At 53.1% G+C, this 27,577-nt stretch overlaps 1 protein-coding gene across 2 annotated transcripts; it reads left to right on the forward strand.

Moving 5' to 3' along the window:
• On the forward strand, window positions 1–27,573 carry CHST10 (carbohydrate sulfotransferase 10). Of its 2 annotated transcripts, XM_079941612.1 has the most exons (7): window positions 1–407; window positions 2,314–2,383; window positions 12,663–12,794; window positions 19,144–19,235; window positions 20,789–21,023; window positions 23,446–23,551; window positions 25,019–27,573. In XM_079941612.1, exons 3-7 carry the CDS (start codon window positions 12,695–12,697, stop codon window positions 25,554–25,556), a joined length of 1,071 nt encoding a protein of 356 aa, XP_079797738.1. In that variant the 5' UTR covers window positions 1–407; window positions 2,314–2,383; window positions 12,663–12,694; the 3' UTR covers window positions 25,557–27,573. The 2 variants fall into 2 exon arrangements, with proteins under 2 accessions (XP_079797738.1, XP_079797739.1); XM_079941613.1 differs by lacking the exons at window positions 1–407; window positions 2,314–2,383; window positions 12,663–12,794 and adding an exon at window positions 19,795–19,933 and having other exon boundaries at window positions 19,147–19,235.
• Window positions 27,574–27,577: the final 4 nt, after the last annotated feature.

Genomic DNA, 27,577 nt, shown 5'->3' on the forward strand with positions numbered 1-27,577 from the left:
CGGGTTCCTGGGGTCCTTTGGCTCCGCCCCCTCCCACCTCCCCTCGGTCCTGGCGGCACGCACACGCGGGGGGTGGGGCGGGGACGCGCACAGCCGCGCAGGGGCGCGCACGGCGCGGACGGGCGCTAGGGCCGCGTGGGGCGGCGGCGGCCTCGCCCCCCGAGAGGGCGTCGCGCGCTCGCTTTCCTTCTTCCGGCGCCGCCGCCGCCGCCGCTGTCGCCGCCGCCGCCACATCCCGGGCCGGGCGGGCGGCGGCGCCGAGGCCTCCGGGCGGGCGGGCCTCCAGCGCTCCCCGGACGCCGGGACCCCGCGCGCCTTGCCCCCAGGCCCGCGAGGCCCGAGCCGAGCTTCGCCCCTGGGGCCGCGGAGGGGCCCGAGGGCCGCGACAGGCTCCGGCTCCACAGAGGGTGAGCTCGGGGAAGGGCGGGGGGCGGGGGGATGAGCGTCGTATACTCCCGGACCCCGACTCCCACAACACGCCGGGTGGACGGGAAAACGGGGGGAAAACCGGCTTCTGTTTGCTAGCGATATCCCAGTGTGGTTTGGCGACTTGAGGGCCTCCCTAGTTCGTGGGGTTAAAGAGGAGAACCTTCATCACGTTAATTATGCAATGAGGCGGCGTCCTTGCTGGGGATGCTGTGATCGTGGCATCATTGATACTCGGTGATCCATAGTTTACTTCTTTCATCCTTGCCTGAGAGTTTGCATTTGTAATTGGAGGCGGAAAGAGGAAGAAAATGTTCCACTTGGGTGCAGGGAGCAGGCAGACAGAGGAAGAGAGAGGCCAGGGAAGAAGGGCCATGTGCAGCTTCCCTAAGTGCACAATTAGGCACGTCTCTGGCGGGTGGGAGGGGAAAGGATGGTTGGAAATGCGTGTGTCCTGCCAGGTAGGCTCCCGGGTGCCCTCAGCTCAGATTTGGACAGAAGAGAGGCCTGTCAGAAGTTGGAGGTGGAGGCATAAATTTCTGCACTTCTGGCTGGGAAGATGAACCAGATCTTCCAAAAGCTGCCTTGTTATTTTCCACGTCTGCAAAAGGCAGGAAAGGGCCGGGCACTGAGTGCAAAGCAGCGCAGTCAGGTTCTGGTTAGCTGAGAGGCAGGACTGTTATAAAGGGTTTTTTTTTTGTCTCAGACACTCCAAGTCTGGGGCCTTGGACCATAAAGAGTTGGTTATTGGTCAGTTTTCACTGCCAGAGTGAGAAATGTCTCAGGTATTGTTAAAACCAGGCAGAGCTCCCTTTAGCTCCAGGCTTATTCATTCTTTTCATTGACTGGGTTAAGAGGAAGAGACACGAGGAGGGAAATGGTCTTCTCTCTTTTTTCCCATTATAATTAGGGCAAAGTCCATCTTGGGTCCAAATGGGAATTTCAAGATGGAAAGAAAAATCTTTCCATCTTTGCTTTTGACCCTCAAGGATAGAGTCTCCAAGAAATACCTAAGAGAAAAATTCTCTCCTTCCCTGGAATGGAAACTGGAGTTCTTGCAAAACTGAACAAAGAAAGGGAAGAATTAGTTACTATCCTGGGCAACTTGCAGTTATATTCAGATCATTTTTCAAATGCTTGAGGCTATACAGTAGAATAGAAACGGGGGAGAGAGGTGAATGCAGGACCTGAGAGATCATAGAAGCCAAGAGAGTGTTTTGTCCTGATACAGGTCTGGAAGAATCTGCATCTTAATCTTTCCATCTTTGTAACATAAAATTGCTTTTCCTTTTAATATTGAGTTCATAAGAGTAAAGGGAAGCATAGCTAGACTGCTCCAAGCATCCCAGGCAGCTCGGGCTCTATTGTGTTTTAAATCAGTTGGATGTTTATTTTGCCAGGTAGCTCTATTAAATCTGTAATCTCTCTAATTCCATGAGTTTGGCTTGTTTCCATTTATTCATTCACAATATGACGTTTGGCTAGAATTTACCAGGGTGTTATAGCTTGAAGAAATACAAAACCCCGTGAACATCTTGCATTGAAAGATTTGATCATCTTATACAGGAATCCTTTACGCAATATCAAACATATAAAACAGGTATAATAGGATCTGATTATTTTTGCTCCAAAAAATATTTCATTTTTTCATACTAAGTGACAGGGAAGAATGTTTTAAACAGCTAGCTCTTTTGGTACGTTTAGAATATTTATTCATCTGCCAGGCCATCCAAAGATAACCCCCCTCTGTAAGAGACCTGGCGTGCGAAATATACTTGAAAAATCAAAGTGGTTAACTGTTTACTAAGTATAAAGCAAGTTGTGTTCAGTAAGTTGATCTCATAACCTTTAATGGTGCTTATTTGTTTTTTTAATCGTCCCGTACAGAGACAGGAGGAGCCAGGAACCTCCAAGGCAAAGCAGATACTGCAAGGAGATGTGGACCAGGCCTAAGAAGGTATGGAAGGGAGGTTCTGGACACCTCACTAGTTATCTGAGATCCACGTCACATAGCATTCTCCTTTCTTGCTCATATGGAGATTTCTGGAAGCTTAAACTCGTAAATAGGAGTATGTACACGGATTCTTAGAAATGTTTTCTTAACCATGATCATAATAGGAGCACCCGCTTAGGCAGGGGGTTAGGTGAGCTGGGTACCTGCCAAGTGCAGTGCCTGGCTTGCAGCGACCCCCGAAGACGTGTTTGCTGTTCGTCATCATCACTCCTGAGAATCTGTCTTCACCTCCAGTTCATTCTCCAGCTGGCTAGAGTGAGGAGTAGGTTTCCATTCTGGTCCCTAAAGGATGAGCAGTCAGTCGTTCTGAGGTGGTAAATTGTAATGACGATGGCCAAGTAGACAAAGGAAATTTCTGAACTTAGACTGAGAGAAACCCTTACTATGAATTTAAAGCTCACAGTGATTGTAATAAGACTTTATATACATATATATATATATATATTTATTTATTTATTTATTATTATTATTTCTTTGTGTGGTACGCGGGCCTCTCACTGCTGTGGCCTCTCCCGTTGCAGAGCACAGGCTCCGGAAGCGCAGGCTCAGCGGCCATGGCTCACGGGCCCAGCCGCTCCGTGGCACGTGGGATCTTCCCGGACCCGGGCACAAACCCGTGTCCCCTGCATCGGCAGGCGGACTCTCAACCACTGAGCCACCAGGGAAGCCCTAGACTTTATATATTTTATAAATTCATACGCAGCATTTTATTTTCTTAAGTGGTGATTTAATAATTTTGTTGATTAGGGAACACATTTTAGTTCAAAATCGAAAGGGCTGGTGGTGGAGGGTCCCCGCTGCTCCAGCCTCAGCTGTCTCTTGTTTCCCTTCTCCCTGTCTGTCCTCCCGGGGTTACCGGGTCCTTGTGCATGACCAGATTCTTTTCGTGAAGTTTCCTTTGCTGTCTGGATAGGTTTTGAATGAATGTTTTAAAAACTGAACGCTGGGCAGGTGATCCTTTCCCCGGGGTACATGGGTGATGGGGGGCGGGGGTCCAGGAGTTTCCAACTCAGTAAAGGGCCCTTGACAAGGCTCTTCATCTGGGCCACTCCCCCGCCGTCCTGCTCACTCTGCACAGGAGATGCCAGCCTCCTTGCTGCTTTGGGGATTCTGGGACCCAGACCAAGCTCTTTGCCAGGTGCTGCGTGATGAGTCCCCTCCCTCTGTTTGAACATCTTCTCAACATCATCTCCACCGAGGTGCCCCTTCCTCCCTTACCCTTCTGTGTTATTAACTGTGTCACTTAGCGCCTGCCTGGTGTGATCCTAGGCGTTAATGGCTCTATCTGTTTATGGCCTGTCTGCCTCTATTAGAAACAAGCACCATGAGAGCAGAGCGGGTAGGTTGCTGTATCCCCAGAGCCAGGAACAGCTCCTGGCTCAGAATAAGCCCTTGGTAAATATGGCTGAATGGATGAATAACATTTGGGGAAAAGCTGTTTTTTGGTTTTTTAAATCTCCTCTCCTTTCTCTGTCTAGTCTGTCCCTCTGTCTCCTTCACATTCAAGGAGTTGAATGGAAGTTAACTCCTCGGTTACCATCCCTGATATCCGCAGGGCCCCTTGTTTTGTTTACTTGTGGATGCCTTTTTAATTCCCTTTCCTCAGTCTCATTTCCTCTCGTCCACCCACATAAGAAATCACTGGAAAGGTCATCCTCTTCTTTCTCTGTGTTTTTGTAGAACGTGTATTTTTGGTTTCAGTGCCTGCGTTTTTAATTTACGTAAATGGCACTGTGTCATATATCTCATTCTATTTTTGCTGTATTTCCTTTGCACCATGGTTGTGAGATTTATCTGTGTGCTTGTGTGCACGTCTAGGCCAATTGCTTTCAAAAATGTTTTAACTCTGTTTGGAACAGTTAAATGGGCTTATTTACCACAGGAGGAGTGAATGTGCATAGTAAAAGTAGAACTAGGAGAGGGCTTCCCTGCTGGCGCAGTGGTTGGGGGTCCGCCTGCCGATGCGGGGGACGTGGGTTTGTGCCCCGGTCTGGGAAGATCCCACATGCCGCGGAGCGGCTGGGCCCGTGAGCCATGGCCGCTGAGCCTGTGCGTCCGGAGCCTGTGCTCCGCAGTGGGAGAGGCCACAACAGTGAGAGGCCCGTGTACTGCAAAAAAAAAAAAAAAAAAAAAAAAAAAATAGAACTAGGAGAAAAACAAGTGAAACTAGGCAGGTGGGAGTCAAACTCTTCTGCACAAATTCAGAAGGATTGTGCTTTTGGGTAACAACTCGAACACGGGGGAGAAGCCACTGGCAGCTGAGCAAAATGGATGCTTTCAAAAAGCATCATTTTGAAAGTGCAAGGGAGGCCGAATTTGCACCAAAAGTTGATAATGGTACCAGAGTCACTGTTGTCATTACAAACATGTCAGATGTGTGCTGTCTTCCTTACGGTTTAGAGAGAGAGAAGCAGCTTAGGATTTCGTGCATGGTTAGTGGTCTTCCTGCATACCTGACCCTGCTTTCCCCATATGTCCGTCAGTTCTTTAACCACCGCTTCTGCCTTGTGAGTTTTCAAAGAGCCAACCTTCTGGCTTAGTTTCAGAGCCTGACATCTTGAGAGGTGCAAATCCCACGTAATGATCAGGAGTAGGGAAGCTCTGCAAACGGCCAGGGTGCGCGCTCAGGTTCATCCCTGTTAGCTGCAAGAGGCACGTTGGGAGTTGTCTTGGCTCCTTGAACAAGGGAGAGTTAATTACAGAAAATGTCAGGCTCTTTAAAGGCTGTTTGTCACCTGGCTGCAGGGAGAGCAGTGGCCCTTCCAGAGCCAAGGAGGGAGGACCGTGGGTGTCAGGCCCCAGACTCTCTGCAGACGGAAACAATGAGCCTCAAGGCTGTTGCCCGTGGACAGGAGGCAGACCCGTGGGGAATTCGTGTGCTCAAGGAAACACTGCAGATGGCAGATGGCGGGCAGGCCGGGAGGAGCTGGGGCTACATGAATTTGGAATGACTTTCTTTTTGTTGAAAAAAAAATGGGGCAAATCTTCCTGAGTTTTCCAAGGTCAGCCCAAAATTCTACAGGGGCTGGTTACCTATAGATGGGAGGGCTGGAAAGGAGAGTAAATGGGAACAGCGATGGAGGTCTTTATTCTAATCAGGTCTCTTTAAGCTGTTTATTCAGAGCACAGGTAATTCAGATCCTCAGTAGACAGTCTCAGTTGACAGACACCCTTTTGCTACGGTTTTCCTTCTCATACTGTAAAGAGGTGGTGGGAAGACAGCTGTTACGCTAAAAGGCCTAGAATCTGCATTTTAATGAGTTCCCCAGGGGGCAGCGGGGGCAGTAGAAGCTGAGGAGGCCCGGGAGCTGGACCAGCAAGCAGCTCAGCCTGGCCGCTCACTGGCATCCTGAGCGGAGCTTTTCAAACTCGCCCAGGTTCAGCCTCGCAGGTTTGCCTAGATCCTCCTCCACAGGTTTGCATTGTCTCTGCTCAGGTGTTCTTGGGGCCCAGGGTGTTGCTGTAGTTTTCAGAAGCTCCCCAGGTGGGTCCAGTACACAGTGACTGGGAGCCACTGCCCTAAACGTAAGGTCGGACACCTTAGCAGATGATCGCAGAGCAGAAACGCTGCCTGGCCAAGTGGATACACCCCTCCGTAGGATTCGTCAAAGCCTAGCCCCTCAGGTCCTGTGGCTCTTACTGGTTCATTGGCGGGTTTTCAGAGATCGAGAGGGTGATGTGATGGGGAGCATTTAGGAGCACCACCTGCGGCCTGTGGAAGTGACCCCGGGGTTGGGGCATGGCTGAGCGGATCGCTGTGCTTGGCTGCCAGAGAAATAGTTCCAAGATGTAAGTCAGGTCACTGTACCCCATCCCCTCTCACCCACAAGGCGACCGCTCCCCAGGGCCCAGCCTTGTCTGACCACGTCTGCCAGGGCGCCTCTCTGGCTGAGCTCGGGAAGCTCGTGCCTGCGCCTGGGCCTCCGTTTGTGCTGCTCTGCAGCCCGGTGCCTGGGTCTCCGCCCCGCACCCTGTAGGTCTCTGTGCCGCCCCTGCCCTCCATCTGCCAGGTCGCGGCCCTTGTGCTTTCCTCTCATGGCACCGCGTCCTCTGCCTCATCTCACGTCTTAGGTAGAGTCTTTGGCGGCTGCCGGTCCCCCCAGCAGCCTGCCAGCTCCACAGGACGAGGAGCGTGTGCGTGTTGGGGGGTGCTTTGGGGCTCGGTGCTGTGTCCCTGCGCCTGTTTTGTGGGATGAATGAAGACACCTTTTCGTGATGAGCTTGGTAATTGGTCGTTTCTCGGTTAGTGTGTCCTTCAGAATGTATGCAGGTGCACGTCTCCTCGCGCACATCTCGTGTGTGTGTGTGTGTGAATGTATGCAGGTGCACGTCTCCTCGCGTGTGTGTGAATGTATGCAGGTGCACGTCTCCTCGTGTGTGTGTGAATGTATGCAGGTGCACGTCTCTTCGCGTGTGTGTGAATGTATGCAGGTGCACGTCTCCTCGCGTGTGTGTGAATGTATGCAGGTGCATGTCTCCTCGTGTGTGTGTGTGTGAATGTATGCAGGTGCACATCTCGTGTGTGTGTGTGTGTGTGTGAGAATATGCAGGTGCACATCTCCTCGCGTGTGTGTGAATGTGTGCAGGTGCACATCTCGCATGTGTGTGAATGTATGCAGGTGCACGTCTCCTCGTGTGTGTGTGTGTGTGTGAATGTATGCAGGTGCACGTCTCCTCGTGTGTGTGTGTGTATGTGTGTGAATGTATGCAGGTGCACGTCTCCTCATGTGTGTGTGTGTGTGTGTGTGAATGTATGCAGGTGCGTGTCTCCTCGCGTGTGTGTGTGTGTGTGAATGTATGCAGGTGCACGTCTCCTCGTGTGTGTGTGTGTATGTGTGTGAATGTATGCAGGTGCACGTCTCCTCGTGTGTGTGTGTGTGTGTGTGTGTGTGTGTGTGTGTCGGATGTCATAAGTGTAGAGATAGTGGCCCTGAGGGGTGGGGCATGTGGCGGGGGCCCGGGCTTCAGTCTCATTGGTTCTGGTTAGCATGGGACTTGGAGAGCAAGTCCTGGTTCGTCTAAATTTTTTTTTTTTTTTTTTTTTTCTGTACGCGGGCCTCTCACTGTTGTGGCCTCTCCCGTTGCGGAGCACAGGCTCTGGACGCGCAGGCTCAGCAGCCATGGCTCACGGGCCCAGCCGCTCCGCGGCATGTGGGATCCTCCCGGACCGGGGCACGAACCCGTGTCCCCCGCATCGGCAGGCGGACTCTCAACCACTGCGCCACCAGGGAAGCCCTCGTCTAAATTTTTAACCAACTTCTACCGTGACAGCTTCTTCACTTGAGTCTGTGTGTGATTTGTGAATTTTCTCATTATAGACCACGAGAAAAAAAAAGTTAAGTGCTTAAAAACGGTCCATCTCTCCACCCGGCTGTACCACCGCATGTGCCCCGTGGAAAACATAATAAGTAATGCAGTGTTTCCTCGCAGCCCGGGGGCAGCTCGCCTCCCCTCCCCCCAGTCCGCCCTGCCTTCATCTGGACTGGGAGGACCAGCCTCCCAAACCTTGCTGCGTCTATGAGAGGAGCCGTATTTGATGTAGTGAAAGTGTCATCACCCAGATGGAGGGTATCTGGGGAGGGAGGGGAGCGGGGCCAGGCAGGGGCTCCAGCTCATCTTTAACCCTTTATTTCCTTTAAAAGACTCAAGTACGTACAGCAGAACTATTAGAACTGAGCATCTGAAAACAAGTATTTGTTATATTATTCTATGTTTCAAATATTAAATCATTTTAAAAACTGAATTAAAAACTAACTAGTGAAGACAGAGATGTATTTCGTAAACACTCAGATACATATTGCCTGTCCATGCACCACATTCTTTCCTGGCTGGAAAAGTATTTACCATCCTTTGCCCCATTTTACAAAGTGGTAAGGAAACTGCTGTTGGTGGTGGTCAGGTAGGAAAAAAATTAAACAGCAGAAATAAAAACACCCGGGTCCGCACATGTAGGTGGTATTTTCTGTATTTTATTGGTTTTTATTATAAAATGGATATATGCTTTTTGCAATAATGTTTTTAAAATACAGAATTGCACGAAGTAAAAAATGACTCCACTCATCCTCAAGATTTTATTCTGTGCGTCACACACGTGTATGTGTGTGTGTTTGCGTGTATATATAATCACATACGTTCACATGTATATATATAATTCTTTTTAACTAATAGGATCATAATTCGATTCTGCAACTTGCCCTTTTTTGTTTACTGATGTATCTTGATACTTTGGAGCTATGTAATTGGCTTACCACCTTTCAGCGTTGTTTTATTTAAATTTTAGAAAAAATTTTTTTTGGACTGCAGCATTCTTTCTTTATCCCCTGGTCAGTAGGTTGTAGACATAGAACAGTAGTTGTATGTCTATTCAAAGGCATGTGAGTGCGTGACTTATAAAATAGAATTTTATTTTCAAGTAATAGTGAGGTCCTAGTAGCTTTGGGTTGTTTTCTAGTCTCAGTTATCGCATGTTAAATATATAAGCACTCACGTGGAGACTGGAAAAGTATTTTGAGGTTTAACGGGGGCCTCATACTTTAGAGAGTTTGGACCTTGGGGTGGAGGGTTGAGCCAAGTGTCTTCTAAAGCACCTGCCAGCTCTCCTAAGTCTTCCCGGTCGTTTCTTGGTTGATGTCGTCATCCAGCAATAGCGAAGGTCATCTTGCGGTGCGCTGGGCACTGTGCTGGCCGGGGTGCTCCAGCACGAGCTCACATGCCACCAGGGGAAGCAGAAGATTCAGGCTGTGGTGGGTGCCGGGAAGGAAGTGAAACTAGGTGAGGATGGAGGGCAAATCAGGGTGGCCAGCAGGGAGGGCTGAGCCTGCCTTGTGCTGTGCAGCGGGGGGAGCAGGCCCTGCCTGGCGTTTACAGGGGCCCAGTGGTTGGTTGGTTGGTTGGCTGGCTGGTTGGTTGGTTTAGCTGCACCGCACGGCTTGCGGGATCTTAGTTCCTCGACCAGGGATTGAACCCAGACCCCGGCAGTGAAAGCACCGAGTCCTAACCACTGGACCGCCAGGGGATTCCCTCCGGGGCCCAGTGGCTGGGAGAGCGCTTCACCCACTCCCCACCCCCTGCTACCCGAGCGCAGGCCCCCGCAGTGACCACCACAGGCTGTGTGGCCTGGGCAGGGACCGCAGCAGGGCACCGGGGTCACTGGCAGGCCTGGGTCTGGCCTGCATGCTAAGTGCTGGCTGTACGCTCTGCTTCCCGAGAGATGTTGGCGGGGGCTGGGCTTATGCACGCGGAGCTTCCCAAATCTGCAGCTGCATCACAGTCCCCACGCGCCCTGGGCGCCGTCCCTGCCCGGTTCAGGCGGGCCGTGAAGGGGGTGAGAGGCGGGTGGGTGCCGTGCAGACGCCCCCTCCCCTGATCCCGATGCCGTGGCCGGGCTTGGAAGGGGAGAGGGCTCTCTGGATGTCTTAGTGCAGTAGGAGTTTAGCAGAAGTCACTTTAGAAGTGGAACTTTCTGGAAATAAAATTGCCGCCTGGAAGAAGCAGCAGCGGGCTGAATCATTGTACGTTGCAGCCGAGGCGCTCTGTCAGCCTCTGTCTCACAGGGCCTCCCAGCGCACGGGTGGGTATGCAGGCGGCTGTTCTGTCCTAATCTAGTAGGGGGCCCAGAGAGCTATTCTGTGACTAACCCCCAGACACCAACATGGAGAAGAAGGGACCAAATCCTGCCCCTGCCCCACCCCCGCTTCTGGGTGAAAGTAGCTGTTGCTTCTGACTTTACATGAAAACCCAGGGTTAGGAAGGCAGGCGGAGCTTCACGACAGTGCAGGTCTCACTTTCCAAGCAGCCCAGAGGTAGAGATCCTGCCCCTGAGCCGCCTGGCTTCCCGGAGGGCAGATGGTGGGAGCTGCATTTTCATGTCAGGCTGTTTATTCTTTGTCTTCCTACCTTTATCTGGAGGTGAACCAGCTTGGCGGGTGGACGCGAATTAGATCCCTTCAGGTGACCAGCTCGCATTGGAAAGATCGGATCCTTAAATCACAAAACCTCCCAAGTGCAGTGCCCAGCACCGGCCTGATGCCTGGGTGGCACCCAGGGGCAGGAAGCCCGGAGGTCGGCAGGTTGAGCCGGGGCAAAGCTGAGTGCCAGTGCCCGGCGCTCTTCTGTGCCCTGCCCTGCAGGGTGAGGTGTCTGTGTAAGGGGGGCAGACCCCAGTGACTCCCCTGTGTCTGTGCTCACTCTGCCACGGCACAGTGTGAACCACAAGCCCTGGGCCACTCGGCACCAGGGCCTCTTCCTTAGCCTCAATCTTCCCGAGAACAGGTGCACAGACACAGATGCCTCTGGGCACGTTGTGGACCACCTGCCTGGAGCTCATCCGCTTTCTCTTTACCCACTCTCCAGCCCACACTGGTCCCTCCACCCCTCTGTTAGAAAAGGCCTGAAGCCGGGCTTCTTCAGTGACTGGTGGGGACGGACCCCGCCAAGTATCCCCGTCTCGGAGGGCCCAGCTCAGCAGACTCAGCCCTGAGGGACCCTGTGCCCTCTGGGCCATCTGTGCCTCCCTTGTCTCTAGAAGAGAAAAGCTAGTAGCCTGGGCTGAGGGTCTGGCCTTTCTTTTCTTCTCCTCTTGGGCAGTTCACACTGTTAGGTTAATTTCTAGGTATGTGTCAGTCAAATAGGAAAGTCACCAAGGGTGCCGAGGGACCGACCGATTTCTGTTTATAGAGGGTCTGCTCCAGGCCAGGTGGTCCTTTTGGTGCAGTCTCTCATTTAATCCTCGTGACCATCCTGGAGGGAGGAGGGCCTTGTCTCAGGGACTGAAAGCCACAGCTTAGGGAGGGTAAGTGACTTGCTGAGTCCCAGAGCTAGCGAGCGGTGGGGCACTCCAGGGCTCTGCTTTGTGCCACGTGGCCCCAGGCGAGGCGTGGCAGAAGGGGACAGGGAGACAGGCCAGCTGCTTCAGGCAGTTAGAGCGGGAGCGGTGTCCCCCTCATTGGGTAGTGTTGCCAGATAGAATGCAGGACACCCAGGCAAATTGGGAATTCAGAGAAACAGCAAATAGCTTTTTAAAGCATAAATGTGTCCCACGCAGTACTGGGGACATAGTTATACTAAGTACTAAAAAATGATTTGCTTACCTGAAATTCGAACTTCGCGGGGCACCCCGTGTTTTCATGTGTTTAACGTGGCAGCCCTACCAGGGGACCCCGGGAAACATGGTGCGCCTGCTGCCTGGAGACCTGAGAATGCAGGTGCAGGTGTGGGCTGGACTGCGGGGGGAGAACCCCTTGCGGGAGGGAATCCAGGTCGCAGTGAGGGCCTCAGAGGCAAGGATCTGTCGTTGAGGCAGGAGGAAGGCCGACGCCCGGGCCCTCGTGAGCCCTGTCCACCAGGTGCACTCAGGCTCCGTCAGCGCACGTGCAACAGACCAGCTCCCTGCTGCCCGGGGGTGATGGACGGCGCGACAGCCGGCAGACACCACCCCAGCCCAGCACGGTCTCTCTCCAAGTGGCTTGGTTTGGCTTCAGGAAGCCCCGTGTTAAAGGTGACACGAAGCACTTTTTTGTCTCGCTTGCAAAGAATCGAGTGCGACTTCCGGTTCTTCTGTGTCCCCTGCAGCGGAGTGTAACCGTGTGACCCGCTGAGGACCCAGGTGCCCCACGTCACTCCAGGGCAGCGATAGCCTGAGAAACGCCCACCCCCGAGGTTCCGCACAGGCTCTGGCGGGCAAGTGGGCGGAGCCGGGACGCTCCGGGGTTCGTTTCTCGGGTTTCAGAGATTCTCTGCAGCTCAGTGGGTGTGGCCGCAGCTTGTCAGCGAGTCAGGATTTTAAACCCAGCCTGCTTGGAATCGCCTCAGGGTGGCGTCTGCCCTCTGAGGATTACCCAAAGGTCCGGCCCGCGGCAGGCCCCCTCCTGCCCCGGCTTCCAGGCCCTGGCAGGTGCCAGATGCCAGGGACACAGTAGCCTGGGCCAGAAAGAGTCAACAGGCACATCTGCAGAAGTGAAGTCTTATCACATGTTCCAAGACCAAACAGAAATGGCTCCTTTCCGGTAAAGTGTTTTAAATTTTACTTAATTATCAACTTGATAAGTTGCTATTAATTAAAAATGTGATGTTAAGTTAAGTAATAAGTCAAAACACCCTTGTTATCAGTAGAAAATTTTTCAGGAATGTTTGTATTGAGGCTATTACCTGAAATGGCCCGTTCTTTTATTACCTTCTGTTTGATTGATTGACTTGTAAGCAGCATTTTGCTTGTGTTTTCCAGGAGGAAGCACTGAATGACTGACATTTGACAACATGCACCACCAGTGGCTTCTGTTGGCCACATGCTTTTGGGTGATTTTCATGTTCATGGTGGCCAGCAAGTTCATCACACTGACCTTTAAGGACCCTGATGGTAGGTACACCTCCTCAGGGAATGGATTTTGGCAAATTCAGACCTTGCTGTGGTACTGTTCCTGGGTACCTGCTTGGATGAGTGACTCTGACCCAGAAGGGCCTTGGAGGTCATGGCGTCCAAATCCTTGATGTTGCAGAGGTTCGGGAGAGGAGGTGGACGGGGATGAAGGGGTCTTTCCCCTCGCAGTCTGTGGGTTTGGGGACCAGCCCTGCTTGGTGTCGTTGAGAGATGCTGCGTATGTGCTCGGTGATGCTGCCTGCTGGTGGCCATGTGTTTGAAGGTCACCTTCAGTGCCCCGGAAGGTGGTCTAAATATATGTGTGTTGGGTTGTGCTCGAGGATTTTTTTTAACTCCCCTTGACCTGATGTAGGCGTTCAGATGAGGACATATTAAGAGCACGCAACCCAGCCTCAGAAGAGCTGCGTCTAGTTCGTGCCCATGCCCTTTGCTTACCGGGGCCTTAGTATTTTTTCTGTGGAATGGGCATGCTCCCTGCTCTGACAGCTCCAAGCCCGACCTGGGCACCGTGAGGCCCTGTGAGTGACCTGTGAGGTGCTGGGCACGAGTGAGGAGCTGTGGGGACGGTCATCTTGAGCCCTGAGGCCACTCCTTCAGGGGCAGCATGAGGCAGGGCGCACGGGACATGCTGAAAAGGCTCGTGAGCAGCCTTAGAGTGTCCTGGCGCCGCCATCCTGATAGGGAGGAAGCGCACAGCATCTTTATCCCGCACGAGGCTTGGCATGTCCGCCTGCAGGCCGTGGCCCTTGAGGAAGGGAAGTAGAAAAGGATCACACCAGTCTTTTGCTGATTTACGCCCGCGGGTGCACACCCCGTGCCGTTTGTGTGGCCAGCAGGCTCCGGGCCCTGCTTATCCTGGAGAGCCCCCGGGGGTGTCCCCGGCTAGGCTGAGGCCGCCCAATGCCCCACACCCCCTGCTTCCATCCTCCCTGTAGAGGGGCAAGGTAGGAAGGCAGATCTGCAGGCAGAAGAGGGAGGTGCTGAAATAATCCCCCAGGGTGGTTCTCAGCTCCGCAGTTTCAGGTCAGTAACGTTATCGGGGCCCAACTGGCTGTCATCTCAATCCTACCCTCATCCTCCAGGAGCCCTAGAGGCTTTCACAGCCCAGGGAAGGTGGAGTCACAGCTGCAGGCATCTGGGGTGGCCAAGAGCATCACGGGGTATCACGGCTAATCATGGTCACACTGGGAACCAGGGCCACTGTCAGGACAGCACAGACCAAGTCTGGGAAGGTGGTTGGAATCTGAGCTGCAGATCTCAGCCCAGCCATTTGCTGCGGGGCTGCTCCCCCCAACAGTTAACGTCACCGATAGTGGAGACCCCTTGTTAAGAGTTAGAGCAGTGGTTCTGGTCCCCAGGGCACTTTAAAATCGCATGGGGACTGTGTATACCTCCTGCTGCCCAGGCCCAGCAGAGACCAGGGGGCAGAATCTCTAGGCGGGGGGCCCAGGTGAGGACCGCCAGTGGGAACGTGGCTGGGAAACTGCACAAGAAACAAAGCTGCAGAGAACATGAAATGGTGTCACTGAGTCTGCACATTTCACTTGTGATTCCTTTAGTGTCACCTCCTGGTAAGGGAGGCACTTGAAAGGCGAGCCATGAGGTTGAATTGTTTGTGGTTTATTTTATTTAAAAATGAGGAGTGTATGTAATATATTTTATATTCCACCCAAAATAATTAAATAAGACGTGTGTCTCTGAGTTTGAATATGATCCAGCAGCAAGGCCTCTGAAGAGCACCTCGCATCTCAGGGGCATCTGATAAACGAGGTGTCGCTGCTGTGATGGGGCAGGTTTTATGCTGAGTGTTTTCAGAAAAGTGTGGAAGCTTGAGAAGTTTCGGGGAAGGGGAGCAGAAAGTGAATGGGTGGAAGGTGACCCTACAGAGAAGGCTGAGAGGCCTTAGGATGTTAAAACTGCAGAGAAGGTCTGCTGCTGCCCTAGGGGCGCTCACCAGGGTCTCACCAGTGGCTCCAGCCCCATGAGGCGCACGGTGGTCCTCGTGCCCTTGGGTGTCCCGCGTAGTTGCTGGGGTTCCGTGCATGGGAGCCTGGTGGCGGGCTGCTCCTGGAGGGAACGTGAGAGCCAGAGCTCACCAGCCAGCTCCCCTTTCCCCCTCGGGCAGCACGGAGGAGCCGGTCTTCAGTGGGGATGCAGCCCCGTGTCGTGCTGTGGACTGAGAGTCCTAACCCCTAAACACGAACCCCAAACCCTAAACCCTAACCCTAACCCTAACCCTTTGTTGCTGGGCTCAAACATAACCCAACCTTTCTCGACCACACAGATCTTATCTAACTGTCCCCAAGTCCCTGGCTGCGATCCTGAAGGCGGGTGTCTGCTGGCTGGGTTCGGGTGCAGGGAGCGAGCCCACATGCATGGTGTCTTGCTGGCCTGGGTGACTGAGCAGGGAGCGGGCCCCCCAGAAGTTCAGGCCTCGGGCCCCCCCTGTCTTGAGAGGCAGCTCAGCCCCACCGTGGATCTCGGGCTCCTACAGGAAGCCGGGGAGGCTGGTAAATGTGTGGCCATGAGATTTCCTCGCGTGCTGGCGTTTATTTTACTCCCGTTCAGTGTTTTTGCTCTTGAACCAGAAGCCCACTGCGAACTGTCATCACAAAGAAGTAGCTAACACACAGTGGTGTCCCGTGTGGGGAAGTTCCATCCCTGTAAAGTGGGCGGCAGATCCATGGCCTCAGTGTTCGGGGAGCTGGGTGCCCTCAGTGTCTACGGGCAGCTCCTTCCAGCTCTGTCCCCTGGGAAGTGGGCTCTGTTCCAGCATCCAGTTCTCAGCTACCTGTTCTATTTTTTTTTTTTTTTTTTGCGGTACGCGGGCCTCTCACTGTCGTGGCCTCTCCCGTTGCGGAGCACAGGCTCCGCACGCACAGGCCCAGTGGCCGTGGCTCACGGGCCCAGCCGCTCCGCGGCATGTGGGATCTTCCCGGACCGGGGCACGAACCCGTGTCCCCTGCATCGGCAGGCGGACCCCCAATCACTGCGCCACCAGGGAAGCCCTCACCTACGTGTTCTTAATGAGTTCCCTACCACCCAGTGGGTAGGAAGAGCACATTTGTCTTGAGCTGCTGTTTAAAGCCGTGTGTGTGTGAGTGTGTGAGTGTGTGTGAGTGGTGGTCTCTCTTTGGCTCAGCAGTGAAGCCACGGTGAATCCTTCTTTAACAGATTTCAGTGTCGTTTTGAACTAGACTTTGTCATAGGGAAATAAATCCCATTCAGTGGTGGGAGTTGGATGGCATGGTGTGTTGAGACTTGAACACAGAATTGACATCCGTGTGAATCTGGTGTGTATGTGTAGACACTGATATTCTTCCTAATCTTGTGCCTCAGCTCAGCTGCCAGCCCCTTAAGGTCGAAACCTGTGATGCGATGTCTGCACGCCCCCTGCCCAGCGTGTGATGCAGTGGTGACCCTGGGCAGCTGGACACACAGAGGTCAGGGAGCTGAGGGGATGCTAGCCTGTCTAGAAAAACAAAGCAGTACTGCACGTGGCAAATTTAAAGACATTTTGTAAAACAAATATAATGATGTCTCTAAGGAAAGCGAGCTCACGTTATGAAGACAGCCGATGGTACCTATTGATCAGGGTCCTTGGGCCTGAAGCTGGCGTCTCGCCCCTGGGGTTCAGGGTGGGGCAGGGATCTGCCCTTTGGTCACAGTGGCGACAGCAGCACCCGCTGAAAATACATGGTTGTCAGCAAAGCAGTGGGAAAGCAGAACCAACATAAGGTGTGCTGTCGGTTTTATTTGAATCTAGTTGGATTGGGTTCGAGGGGAGTTGGGGAGCAAATACCAGGATGTTCAAGGTAAAAAAAAAAACAGTTAAAAATTGGCGGACGAATAGCCGACATGCGTGGCTGGAAGGTGAGCTGTCCCACAGCTACCAGAACCCGTTCTGGATGCTTCCGAGTGTGTGGAATAGGCGCTTTTCAAAAATACACTGTTAAGTCAGTTGTTTAGAATTCACGCTACGTTGTCCATCTAATATGTCATTAAGGAAGCTTAGGTTTCTGGGAACCCGTGCGGCCGGTGGAAGTGCTGAGCGTCGCTGTGCTGGTCAGAGATGTTGGCACATGAGGTGACCAGATGGGAGTGGAAGGTGCCATTTCCCTGAGCACGTTGGTGCTCGCAGGTGAGGCTGCAGAGGAGGAGGAGGTTGGACGCTGGCCTCGTGGCCCTCGGGGTGCATTCCGGAGCCTTGGGGCCAAGGGTGCCGCTGCCCTGTCTGTCTTCACGCGGTCCGTGGTGCCTCCTGTCCTCACGGCAGGTGCAGAGCAGCTCCTGTGCGCACCTGTGGTTAGGGCTGCATTTCAACTCAAACACAGGGAAAAGGAGAAAAGATTTCCGTGGATTCATAGAGGTGTGTGGCCGAGATTTCTATTGGAGTCGGAGAGCTCAGAGGCATGAGAGGTGGGAGGTGGGTTATTATTATTGACGGGGCTCTGGGAGGATGGGTTTCTCCCCTCTGCACTGAGAGGACGTCAGGGTGGGGCTCGTTCATGGCGGGGCTGGCTGGGGAGCGGGGGTCTTTAACAGCCAGACTGAAGGCGGGGAGGCTGCAGGAGAGCCTGCAAAGTGCAGGTAGTAATGACCCAAGAGGAGTTGGTTTTGATGTTTTTAACAAAGTGAAATATGCCTTTGCTTATGCTTTTTTATGCTAATTTCTGTGCTTTTCTTTGATAACTACTTTTTTATTCAAATAATGTTTCCAGGCTTTGCAAAACTTTGAAAGCAATGTTTCTTTGATTGTAGAGATCTGACAGTTACCTTCAAATTCTACCCGAAGGTTTTCCCCCAAATCAGTTTGTTGTAAACGATTACTCTGGTGTAGCGTTCTGTAAGACTCCTCTAGTCTGATTTCAGTTCCCATAAATTTCAAAAATAATGTGTGAGCACTGACTTGACTGCTGACTTGGCTTTTTTTTCCTAATTAAACTTTGAATTTTGAGATCGTTGTAGAGTCACGTGCAGTTGTACGAGAGTCCGATGTACCCTTTCCTCTCTTGCCCCCGTGTGACACGTTGCAAAACCACAGTGCAGAGTCACAAGAAGGGTGTTGGCAAGGATGCAGTCACGAGGCACAACGTCTCCACCACCACCAGGATCCCTCCGGTTGCCCTTCTGTAGCCACACCCACCACCCTTTCCCCACCCCCACCCCTGCCCCCTCCCCCCTTGACAACCACTAATCTGTTCTCCTCTCCACCATTTTGTCCTTTCAAGAATGTTTTATATGGTATATGACCTTTGGGGATTGGCCTTTTAAGTTCAACATGGTCACCTGGAGATGCATCCAATTTATTGTGTGTATCAATAGTTTGTTCCTTTTTAGTGCTGAGTAGTATTCCATGGCATGGATGTGCCAGTGTTCGATAACCATTCACCTGTTGAAGGATAGCTGAGTTGTTTCAGTTTGGGGCTATTATAAATAAAACTGCTGTGAACATTCGTGTATAGGTTTTTGTGACATAATTTTTCATTTCTCTGGGATAAATGCCCAGGAATGCAATTGCTGGGTCATATTGTAGTTGAATGCTTAATTTTTGAAGAAACTGCTTCTTCTGGAGTTTCTGAGAGCTGCTGTACCATTTTATATTCCCACCAACCATGTGTTAGTGATTCCTTTTTCTGCCTCCTCACTAGCATTGGGAGTTTTTGGAGTCTGTTTCAGGCATTTTGATAGGTGTGCAGTGGTATCTCACTGTGGTCTTAATTTGCATTTGCCTGATGACTAATGACGTTGAACATCTTCTCATATGTTCCTTTTCCACCTCTAGATCCTCTTTGGTGAAATGTCTGTTCCTGTTTCGCTCATTTTCTAATGGGATTGTTTGCGTTTTTGTTTTTTTTTTTTACTGTTGAGATTTAAGAGCTCTTTACATATTCTAGATATGCCAGTCCTTGGTCAGACGTGTGGTTTGCAGATAGTTTCTCCCAGTCTGTAGCTTGTCTTTCCATCCTCATCATAGGGTCTTTGCCGAGCAAAGGTTTTAAATTTTGATGAGATTCAGTTTATCAGTTTTTCCAAGATTTACTCCTATGCTCTTTAAGAAGTTGTATAGTTTTTTGTTTCACATTTAAGTGCTAATCCCGAATAAAGGGTGAGGTTTAGGGAAAGGCTCCTTCTTTGTCTGGGGGCGTCCAGTTGCTCGGGTACCATTTGTTGAAAAGATGCTGCCCCACCGCATTGCTTTTGCACCTTGTCAGCTATCACTTGGGTGTGTTTGTGTGGGTCTCTTCCTGGGACCTCTGGGCTGTGGCACTGATCGGAGTGTCTGCCCCTCCATGGGAAGACGTTTTAACCTCTCTATGTCTCCTAGCCTACAGCGCCAAGCAGGAGTTTCTGTTCCTGACCGCCGCGCCCGACGCGGGGAGGTCGCTGAGAGAGACGCACTTCCCTGAGGAGCTGAAGGTGGGCACAGCCAGGCCGCGGCACTGACCCCTCTACCCATTCTTCCTTGGCGTATCCCTCTCACCTGCTCACCCCTCTGGCCCCAGCGGGTCCCCCATCACGGGGAACAGCCTCCCCTCCCTCCCTGCCCTCATCAGCTGGTTTCCACTTACTGTCACGCTCAGCTTTAGAGTCGCTGCTTCTGCACCTTTCCGCCTGCTTTGAGTGTCTGGCCGGGGGAGTCCCGGTCGGTGGGCCTTGTGCATCGTGGGTGCTCTGAAGTGTTGACTGTGTTGAGTTCCCGCCCAGCCGAGAATGAGCTTTGTGATGGGTGGATTGGGGATGTTGGGTGAGTCGGTAGGAAACCAGGGGAAAAGGTCTCTGCCCCCGAATCCTGGGAATCCTGGAACTTTGGAGTTACGGGGCAGCTAGTCCAGCCTCCGGGGGGTGTGGATGAGAGAACTGAGGGTAGGAAGAAAGCTAACCATCCAGGGTCACGGGGGTTAGTAGCAGGGCCCAGGGCCGCTGACCTCTCCCCGTGCTCACCTTCCTTGACACTCTGACTCCAATTTCTCCCCAGGCTCCTTTTGCACGTAAATTCCTAATCGTCCCCCAGCCAAGGTGAGGGGCGCACTCCTGAGACCCCCTTCTCCCCCTGCTGGCCCCTGTGCCGGGTCTGGATGGAAGGTTCAGGTTGCCCTCGTGCAGGAAGAAATGAGGTGAGGAGAGCCAGCTCTAAAGATGTTTATCAGCCCAGAATTAAACTCAGAGAAGGGACAGTCCTGCCCATGAGCTGCACGTGAGGTCAACAGAAAGAATCCAGCAAAGTCTGGACAGCACACCCCTGGGTTTCTGGCATCACAGCCTTCACCCCGCAGTTCACGCGGATCTTCTCACCTGGTCTCGTGACTCCTCAGAGCAGAACCAGTGCTGATGGGCTCCATCACCTGCTCACAGCAGCCAAACCACTGGTACCACTGACCTGACGGCCAGGCAGAGCCCCTCTCCTCACCTGAAGCCGCATGTCAGAGAAACGTAATGGTGTGCTCAGCCCTGAGGAGGTGGAATAACGGTGCCTGCCTTTTTAAAACCCACACTCAATGACCTAAGGTGTTTTCTTAAATTAATAAACCAGATACACCAATGTACCAGGTTATCTTCAAAACAGCCACCGCCTGTGTAGACAGCAGGTTCTTAGGTCCAGGCCACATACTTACACTCAGGTCACATGGAGGGAGAGCGAGGGGGCAGAAGCTGGCCTTCCCTCAGATCGCTGAACGGAGGATATCCTGCCGTTGCCACTATGCCATCAGCACAGCGACAGGCAGGCAGCCCACCCGCCCCCGCGGTTTGTCCAAGCTGAGCATGAGGGGACAGGGTCAGCCGTCTCTGGCTGCGCTGTGGTCCAGCGCATCCACGCAGCCTGAACCCCGGGCCGCGGCGCTGACTCACGCCCTCCGTCCTGCTGCTTCTGTGGCGACAGCCCCCAGGCTCCGGCCTCCGTGAGTTAATGCCCGGCATGCTCCGTTCTGCTAATGAAGCCCTTGTGCCCGTTTTGTCTCCGTTCCCTGCAGCTGACCGGGAATATGCTGGCGGGAGGGCGGCTCGTTCAACCCTTGGTCTATATGCAACGCCTGGAGCTCGTCAGAAACGTGTGCAGGGAGGACACCTTGAGGAACCTCTCACACACCGCCGTCTCCAAGTTTGTCCTCGACCGGATATTCGTCTGTGACAAGCACGAGATTCTCTTCTGCCAGACGCCCAAAGTGGGCAACACCCAGTGGAAGAAAGTGCTGATCGTGCTGAACGGTGAGTCCTCGCTGGACCTCAGGGTCTGCAGGGAGGGTGGCCGGGGCCAGGGCGGGGGAGTGGGGGAGGGCGGCCGAGAGAGGAGCCCGGGACGGGCCGGTGACTCACAGACAGCGTGCCGGCATTTTTCCTGTTCGTGTCCACGTTAGAAGTTGGCGGGGTTCACCCAGGCGCTCCCCACCCACGGTCAGGGCCTCCTGGCTCCCCTATCTCTGCCTGCCCGGTTGGTCCCGTTGCCTCTCTTCAGAGTCCCTGCATTGATTCTTGCGAGTCACTCACTCTGTCCTGGGAGGTCAGGGCTCCACGCTGACTGGGCCATCCAGCAGCTGTCCTCATGGCTGCCCTCCTGTGCTGAGAAGGACCCACACCCAGACACTGGTGGGTCTGGGGGCCTCCGCACCTGCAGTTGTCCCCATCTTACACTGAGCATCCGTATTCGGAGGTTTAATCCACCTGCTCAGGAAGTCTGGTGTTCACTCGGGAACAAATCAGATCGTTGGAGAGTGCCCCTCGCGCACCGCAGGCTTTGACGCCTCACCACTCTTTTCAGACGCTGTGTTTGTTTAAACTCCAGTTACTCTGAATTGACCCAAGATAATTATGGGCTCTGCTAAATGCAGCTTCAAAAGAAACATAGTTCCAGTAGACAGCCGTGTGACTCCTGGATCAGGAATCAGACCTCGGAGCCCCATGGGACATGGCCCCGGGCTCTCCGTCCCGCGGCCCCCCAGGCCTGCCGCTGCTCTCAGAGGTGGTGTCGGAGTTGGGTGTCATTCGGCCTCTTCCCTGGTTCGTTGGGGAAGAAAAGGGAGACACCCGCCTCATCTTCTGCTTATAATCAGTGCATTTCTTGAGTAATCAGGCAGTACGTTGGATTTTTGACATCGGAGAATGAGCTTACAAATCAGATTTAAAGCAACAAACGTACAAAAGTCTTACAGATTTGCTACCACCGTGTGACGCATCAGACTTTGAAGAAGAAGAACCCGTTGATGCGGGCGGGATAGAAACGGGAGCGGTTTGCCAGGCCATGTGATAGGAGAAGGACAGTCCCGGGGCTGCCTTCAGCTGTCCGTAGATGCACCTGCGTGGGGACAGGTACCAGAGCAGATCCAGGTGCAGATCCCCAGAGCTGGTTCCTCTGTTGGCCCCGTGAGAGCAGGTGTGCATCTTGCTTGTTTTATAGCCATCCGTCCACTGTACTTATTAGCACAGGCTTCTGGATCGGGGCTTAAATATTCTGAGGAGACTGTGATCACTGCTTAGATGGCCCAACAGAGATCCTTCCCCGCCAGACTCTGAGTTTAACGTGGCAAGGTTAACACGAAGATGCACATGAAGGGTTGCAGAGGCTCGGCTAGCACCCCAGCACAATGATGCTTTATGTCCATTTGTCTAAGTTGAGAAAAGAGTGAAGCACCTGCCCAACCCTCCAACCCTAGGATGGGCCCCCCAGGTTCCACTCTGCAGCCTGGACCAGGAGCTGTGGCTCTCGGCCCTGCCCTGCCTTCTCCTCAGACACCCCGTGTCCTCCTCTGAGCCGTGCTTCGAATATATCACATCACTCGCACAGCATCAGCCTGACTTGTCCAGCACCAAACTTCTTGGCCACTGCCAGTCTGGGATGCTGTGAGGTTACCTAGGAACCTCTTAGGCCTGGGTGATGTCATGCTGGGAGTGATGGGCCCGAGCTGCGGGCATGGATCAGCAGTGTGTTGTTGTGTTGTTTTTTTTTTAAATTAATTTTTATTGGAGTACAGTTGCTTTACAATGTTGTGTTAGTTTCTACTGTACAGCAAAATGAATTAGCTGTATGTATACACGTATCCCCTCTTTTTTGAATTTCCTTCCCATTTAGGTCACCACAGAGCATTGAGTACAGTTCCCTGTGCTATACAGCAGGTTCTCATTAGTTACCTATTTCATACTTAGTATCAATAGTGTCTGTATGTCAATCCCAGTCTCCCAGTTCATCCCACCCACCCCCGCTTTCCCCCTTGGTGTCCATACATTTGATCTCTACCTCTGTGTCTCTATTTCTGCTGGCTGTGGGTTTCATGGTCCCAGTTCTCTGGCAGTTTCCCCCAGTTCCAGAGCAGAGTCAGTATTGCAGGTTTTGGGCATTCTGCTTGCAGGCACTGATCTGTCTTTTGTGGCAGATCGAACCCGATTTAGGTGCTCGTTGCTGTAGCCGTTGCTCCCTCCCTCTCCCTCCTCCTAACTCGTCTGTTTCCTCCAGATGGCCTGTGGATCACCAGAAGCTTTTCTTCACTCTCATCCTGCCCGCAGAAGCAGTTGAAATTCAAAGACCTAAACGTGGATACTGGGATGGCCCATGGGGAACGCGGGCCCGGGCTTTGAGACGGGCATCTGTCTTTAAAGGCAGCATCCCCAACACGCCCTCTCCCTGTTTGCCTCCCAGGAGCCTTTCCTTCCATCGAAGAGATCCCTGAAAGCGTGGTGCACGACCACGAGAAGAACGGCCTCCCGCGTCTCTCTTCCTTCAGCGATGCAGAAATTCAGAAGCGGTAGGAGCAGGGGAGGGGGATGCCGATAAAACCCCGCAGGCTCGGCTCTGTACTTGCCGTGTTTCCCAGATGGCTCCGAGAGCTACTGGTTTGCGTTGGTGAGAGGCAGCCGGGCATACACCCAGCGTTCAGCGCATTTAAATTCACGTCTTTGTGAGAATTTCTGAATGTCTTCTCCACCCTAACCTTCATGCGGCTATTAAAATGAAGGTTGCGTAACTGTCTTATAGAAATGAGTGGTCGTTTTTGTTCTGCTCTGATTTTGTTAAGTTTTATGGATTTCTTACTGAACATGACCTTCATTTCATAAGAAAGGGATTTGGGTTACAGGGAAACCCCACTTCGTTTTTCATTTTCTCCCAAGGTGTTATGCCTGCCTTGGCGGCAGCTGCCCCTGGGGGGGTGGTGGGATCGGCTGGACCCAGCAGAGGTGGAGAGAGACAGGCCTCACCAACCACGGCAAGGAGGGAGACCGGCATCGGGAAAGTTCCTTAGCTGATTGGACAGTTGTCTTGACAGCTGTGGTATGGCCCCGTAGAACAAGGTTTAAAAGGAACAGGTACATAATACGCCAGTCAGTGTCAGGGCACCGAATGATCTTTCACCTCCCTTGCTTTTCAGCTACTTGATTTTCATTGCTTCCAGTATTGGTTACTCACTCTTGCCAACGTGTACAGCCTTAGAAGGCAGGTGTCAAATGCCAGGTCAGAGACCCTCCTGGGGGAGGGCGGTCCTGTCACCCCCCTCAGCAGCGATCCTGCGGGGCTTTTGTGAGAGTAGACACGCTGAGACCTGCAGCGCTGAGAGGGTCTCTGGCCTGGGTGAGCGCATGGAATCACAGCAGTGTCGTCATTGCTCTGTCACTGTCAGTACAGGCCCTTTACGGGGGTACCCCTGCGCCGCCACCCCCCCACTGGCAGCTCCCCCAGACCCCCTTCCGCCAGCTGGAGACTGGAGCCTCACTCTGCCTTTCCTCTTCCCCCCCTACTCTGCCCCCCATTTTCCTTCCCCTGGAAATTTTGAATTGAGTTTTTAAAGACGTACCCTTAGAGTCATTCTCAGGCCTCAGCTCTTCCTAACTCAGTCAGGGTTCCTGCCCTTAACGGTTTTCTGCACAGGAACAAAACTTTCAAACATTCCTGAAGTTTCAAACTACTCAAGTGAAACAAAACATGGGTTAAATAGATGTCTTCACAGCAGCCCCGGGGGTGATGAGTACTGTGGTCTTGGACAGTAAAGTTCTCTGAGCCTCCATTTCCTCAGCCTGTAAAATGGGTTCATAACAGGATCTGCTTCCAAGGGTGGCTGTGCGGATTGAGTAAGAGCCACATGCAGTGTGCTTGGCACAGGGCTCAGCCTGGTGGCTGCCACTGCTCCAGCCATCACACTTCACTCTTCCTCACAACCCACAGCCAGCACCACCAGCAGCATCAGGTTAACTTCTTCATCTTCATTTTTTTCCCTTAGCTTGAAGACATACTTCAAGTTTTTTATCGTAAGAGATCCCTTCGAGAGACTGATTTCTGCGTTTAAGGATAAGTTTGTTCACAACCCCCGCTTTGAGCCTTGGTACAGGCACGAGATTGCCCCTGGCATCATCAGGAAGTACAGGAGGAACCGAACGGAGACCAGGGGCATCCAGTTTGAGGACTTTGTGCGCTACCTGGGTGATCCGAACCATAGGTGGCTGGACCTTCAGTTTGGGGACCACATCATCCACTGGGTGACATACGTGGAACTGTGCGCACCCTGCGAGATCAAGTACAGCGTCATCGGTCACCACGAGACCCTGGAGGACGACGCCCCATACATCTTGAAAGAGGCTGGCATAGACCACCTGGTGTCTTACCCCACCATCCCCCCGGGCATCACCGCATATAACAGAACCAAAGTCGAGCACTACTTTCTGGGTATCAGCAAACGAGACATCCGGCGCCTCTATGCACGTTTTGAAGGGGACTTTAAACTCTTTGGGTATCAGAAGCCAGATTTTTTGCTAAACTAATGTGTAGGACTGTGAGTTCAAGTATCTTTGTTAGACCAGAGGCTAACCAGGTGGAGATCTGGGCACAGAAATGACACTTTGCTCTGTCACACTCCCCCGAACACTCCTCAGTTCCCGTGGACCTGGGTGTGCCTTGGCCAGTGAAGCTGGACCCTGACCATTATGACCTAGTTTGGACAGAAGGTGCACGGCGGGCCCTGCCTCCCTCCTCCACCCCAGCCCCAGTGCCATGGGGCCTTTGCTCTCCTCAGCGGGGAAAGAGACTAAACATTTGCAGTCGAACAGACGGGAGGAAAAATCATACAGCCTCGAGTCACCTCCCTCGGTTGTCAGACACCTGCAGCGCCCGCAGACGGTGGGGCGGTCATGCCTGTCCCCAGGGGATTGTAGACATGGGGCCCAGCGCTTTCAGGAGAGATGGAAGAGCGAGTGGTCTGCACACATCCCAGGGGCCGAGATAGGGTCAAATCTGAGTAATTACACCTCTGGGTTTCATCTTGGCGCCACTATAGTCACAGAGGCAGACCCGTCTTTCCACGACTGTTCTGTTCCTGAGAAGTTCAGGGATGACTCGAGGGCACTCTCCGGGAGTCCATCTATTCAGAATACATGCCTGTGTGCTGCTGGGCCACATTTCCAGACCTCTGCCTGCCAAGTGATGATCTCATTCAGCCCAAGAGATCCAATTTTGCAAAGTGAGGGGAGTGTACACATTTCCCACCTGAGAAAGGGAACGTCTCTGGGGACCTTTAAGGGAGCCTGGGAAGAGGCAGAGCTGGCCGGGTGCTGGAGCTCAGGCTGCCCTGGGCTTGGGCACGTCCACCATGGTGACTGTCTGCCTCTCGTCTCTGATGGTCCCGTGTGGATGGGCACGGGGAGGGCGGTCTCCACCTGCCTCCCCCAAGGCCAGGCCCTCCTGGGGGCCAGCGGCAAACACGAGCAACATGCCAGTATTGCCCAGTCAGTGCAGCTTACACATTTCAGTCTCCTTTCGTCTCAGCAAAATGCGCACCACTGGACCCATTTCTGATGATGCCGTCATCCTGGACTGTAAGTTGGATAATCAAGTTCACCAGCAATAAACTCCTGGGCCGAGGCAGCCGCAGTAACGCACCTTCCAGGCGCTGAGGAGCAGGCCACGGCTACCATTTCAGGTGCCGTCCGACAGCGAGGTCCCTCGAGGTACGGGAGAGTTTCCCTGCGAAAAGTCCCAAGCGTCCAGGCTGCACAGGGCCCAGGAGCCCAGCTTTTCCTCCAGGCAGCCTCCACCGTCCCTTGCTCAGTGTGGCTTCCTGAGTTTGTAAATGTGAAAGTAACATGAAATTAAAACACGTGCCAACCTGACGTGGGCCGCGGTTCCAGGTCAGGTGCTGTGTGGACGCGACGTCCCCGAGGCCTGGCGACGGTGAGGGGCACGCGGGCCTGCGTGATGGCTGCGGGCGAGCCGGCGGTGGAGGAGAGGCACTCGTGTGCCCGCCCGCCACGCCGGCGGAGGGGCAGCCAGCGTGGCGGCCCGTCACCCTCTGCTGACACGCAGAGGCTGCAGGATCAGTCATTCTTCTATCATGTTTTAGCAGAGGCTTGTTGAAATCTTTCCGCACCTGATGCAGGAGTGTCTGTGTGGGGTGGAGCGAAGCTCATTCCCAGGGGAGACACCTGGCGGGGCAGGGGGAGGAGGATATGGCAGCTAGAGAGGGCGACCCCGCAGGGAATGTGCAGGTGAGCACTCAGAAGTAGCATCAGCCTGATTCAAAAAGAAACAGGAGAAGCAACTCTGCTTCCAAGAAGCGGTCTTAAGGCAGGGAGGGCAGTTCCTGAATTTGGAAGTTTAATAATATTAGGTTGACTTAATAGGCTTGTGTCTTAGATCGCTTTTCTCTTACTGGATTTCTTCTCACACATTTTAGTTTCATGGATCTTATGTTGGAAACTGTCAACAGTGAAATGTGCAGAGCCAAGGCGAGATTTGGTTTCCCTAGAGGCTGAGTGCACGCAGAGATGGCAGATCCCCACACGCCGGG

The sequence above is a fragment of the Stenella coeruleoalba genome (assembly GCF_951394435.1).
Source record: "Stenella coeruleoalba genome assembly, chromosome: 13".
Lineage (NCBI taxonomy): Eukaryota > Metazoa > Chordata > Mammalia > Artiodactyla > Delphinidae > Stenella > Stenella coeruleoalba.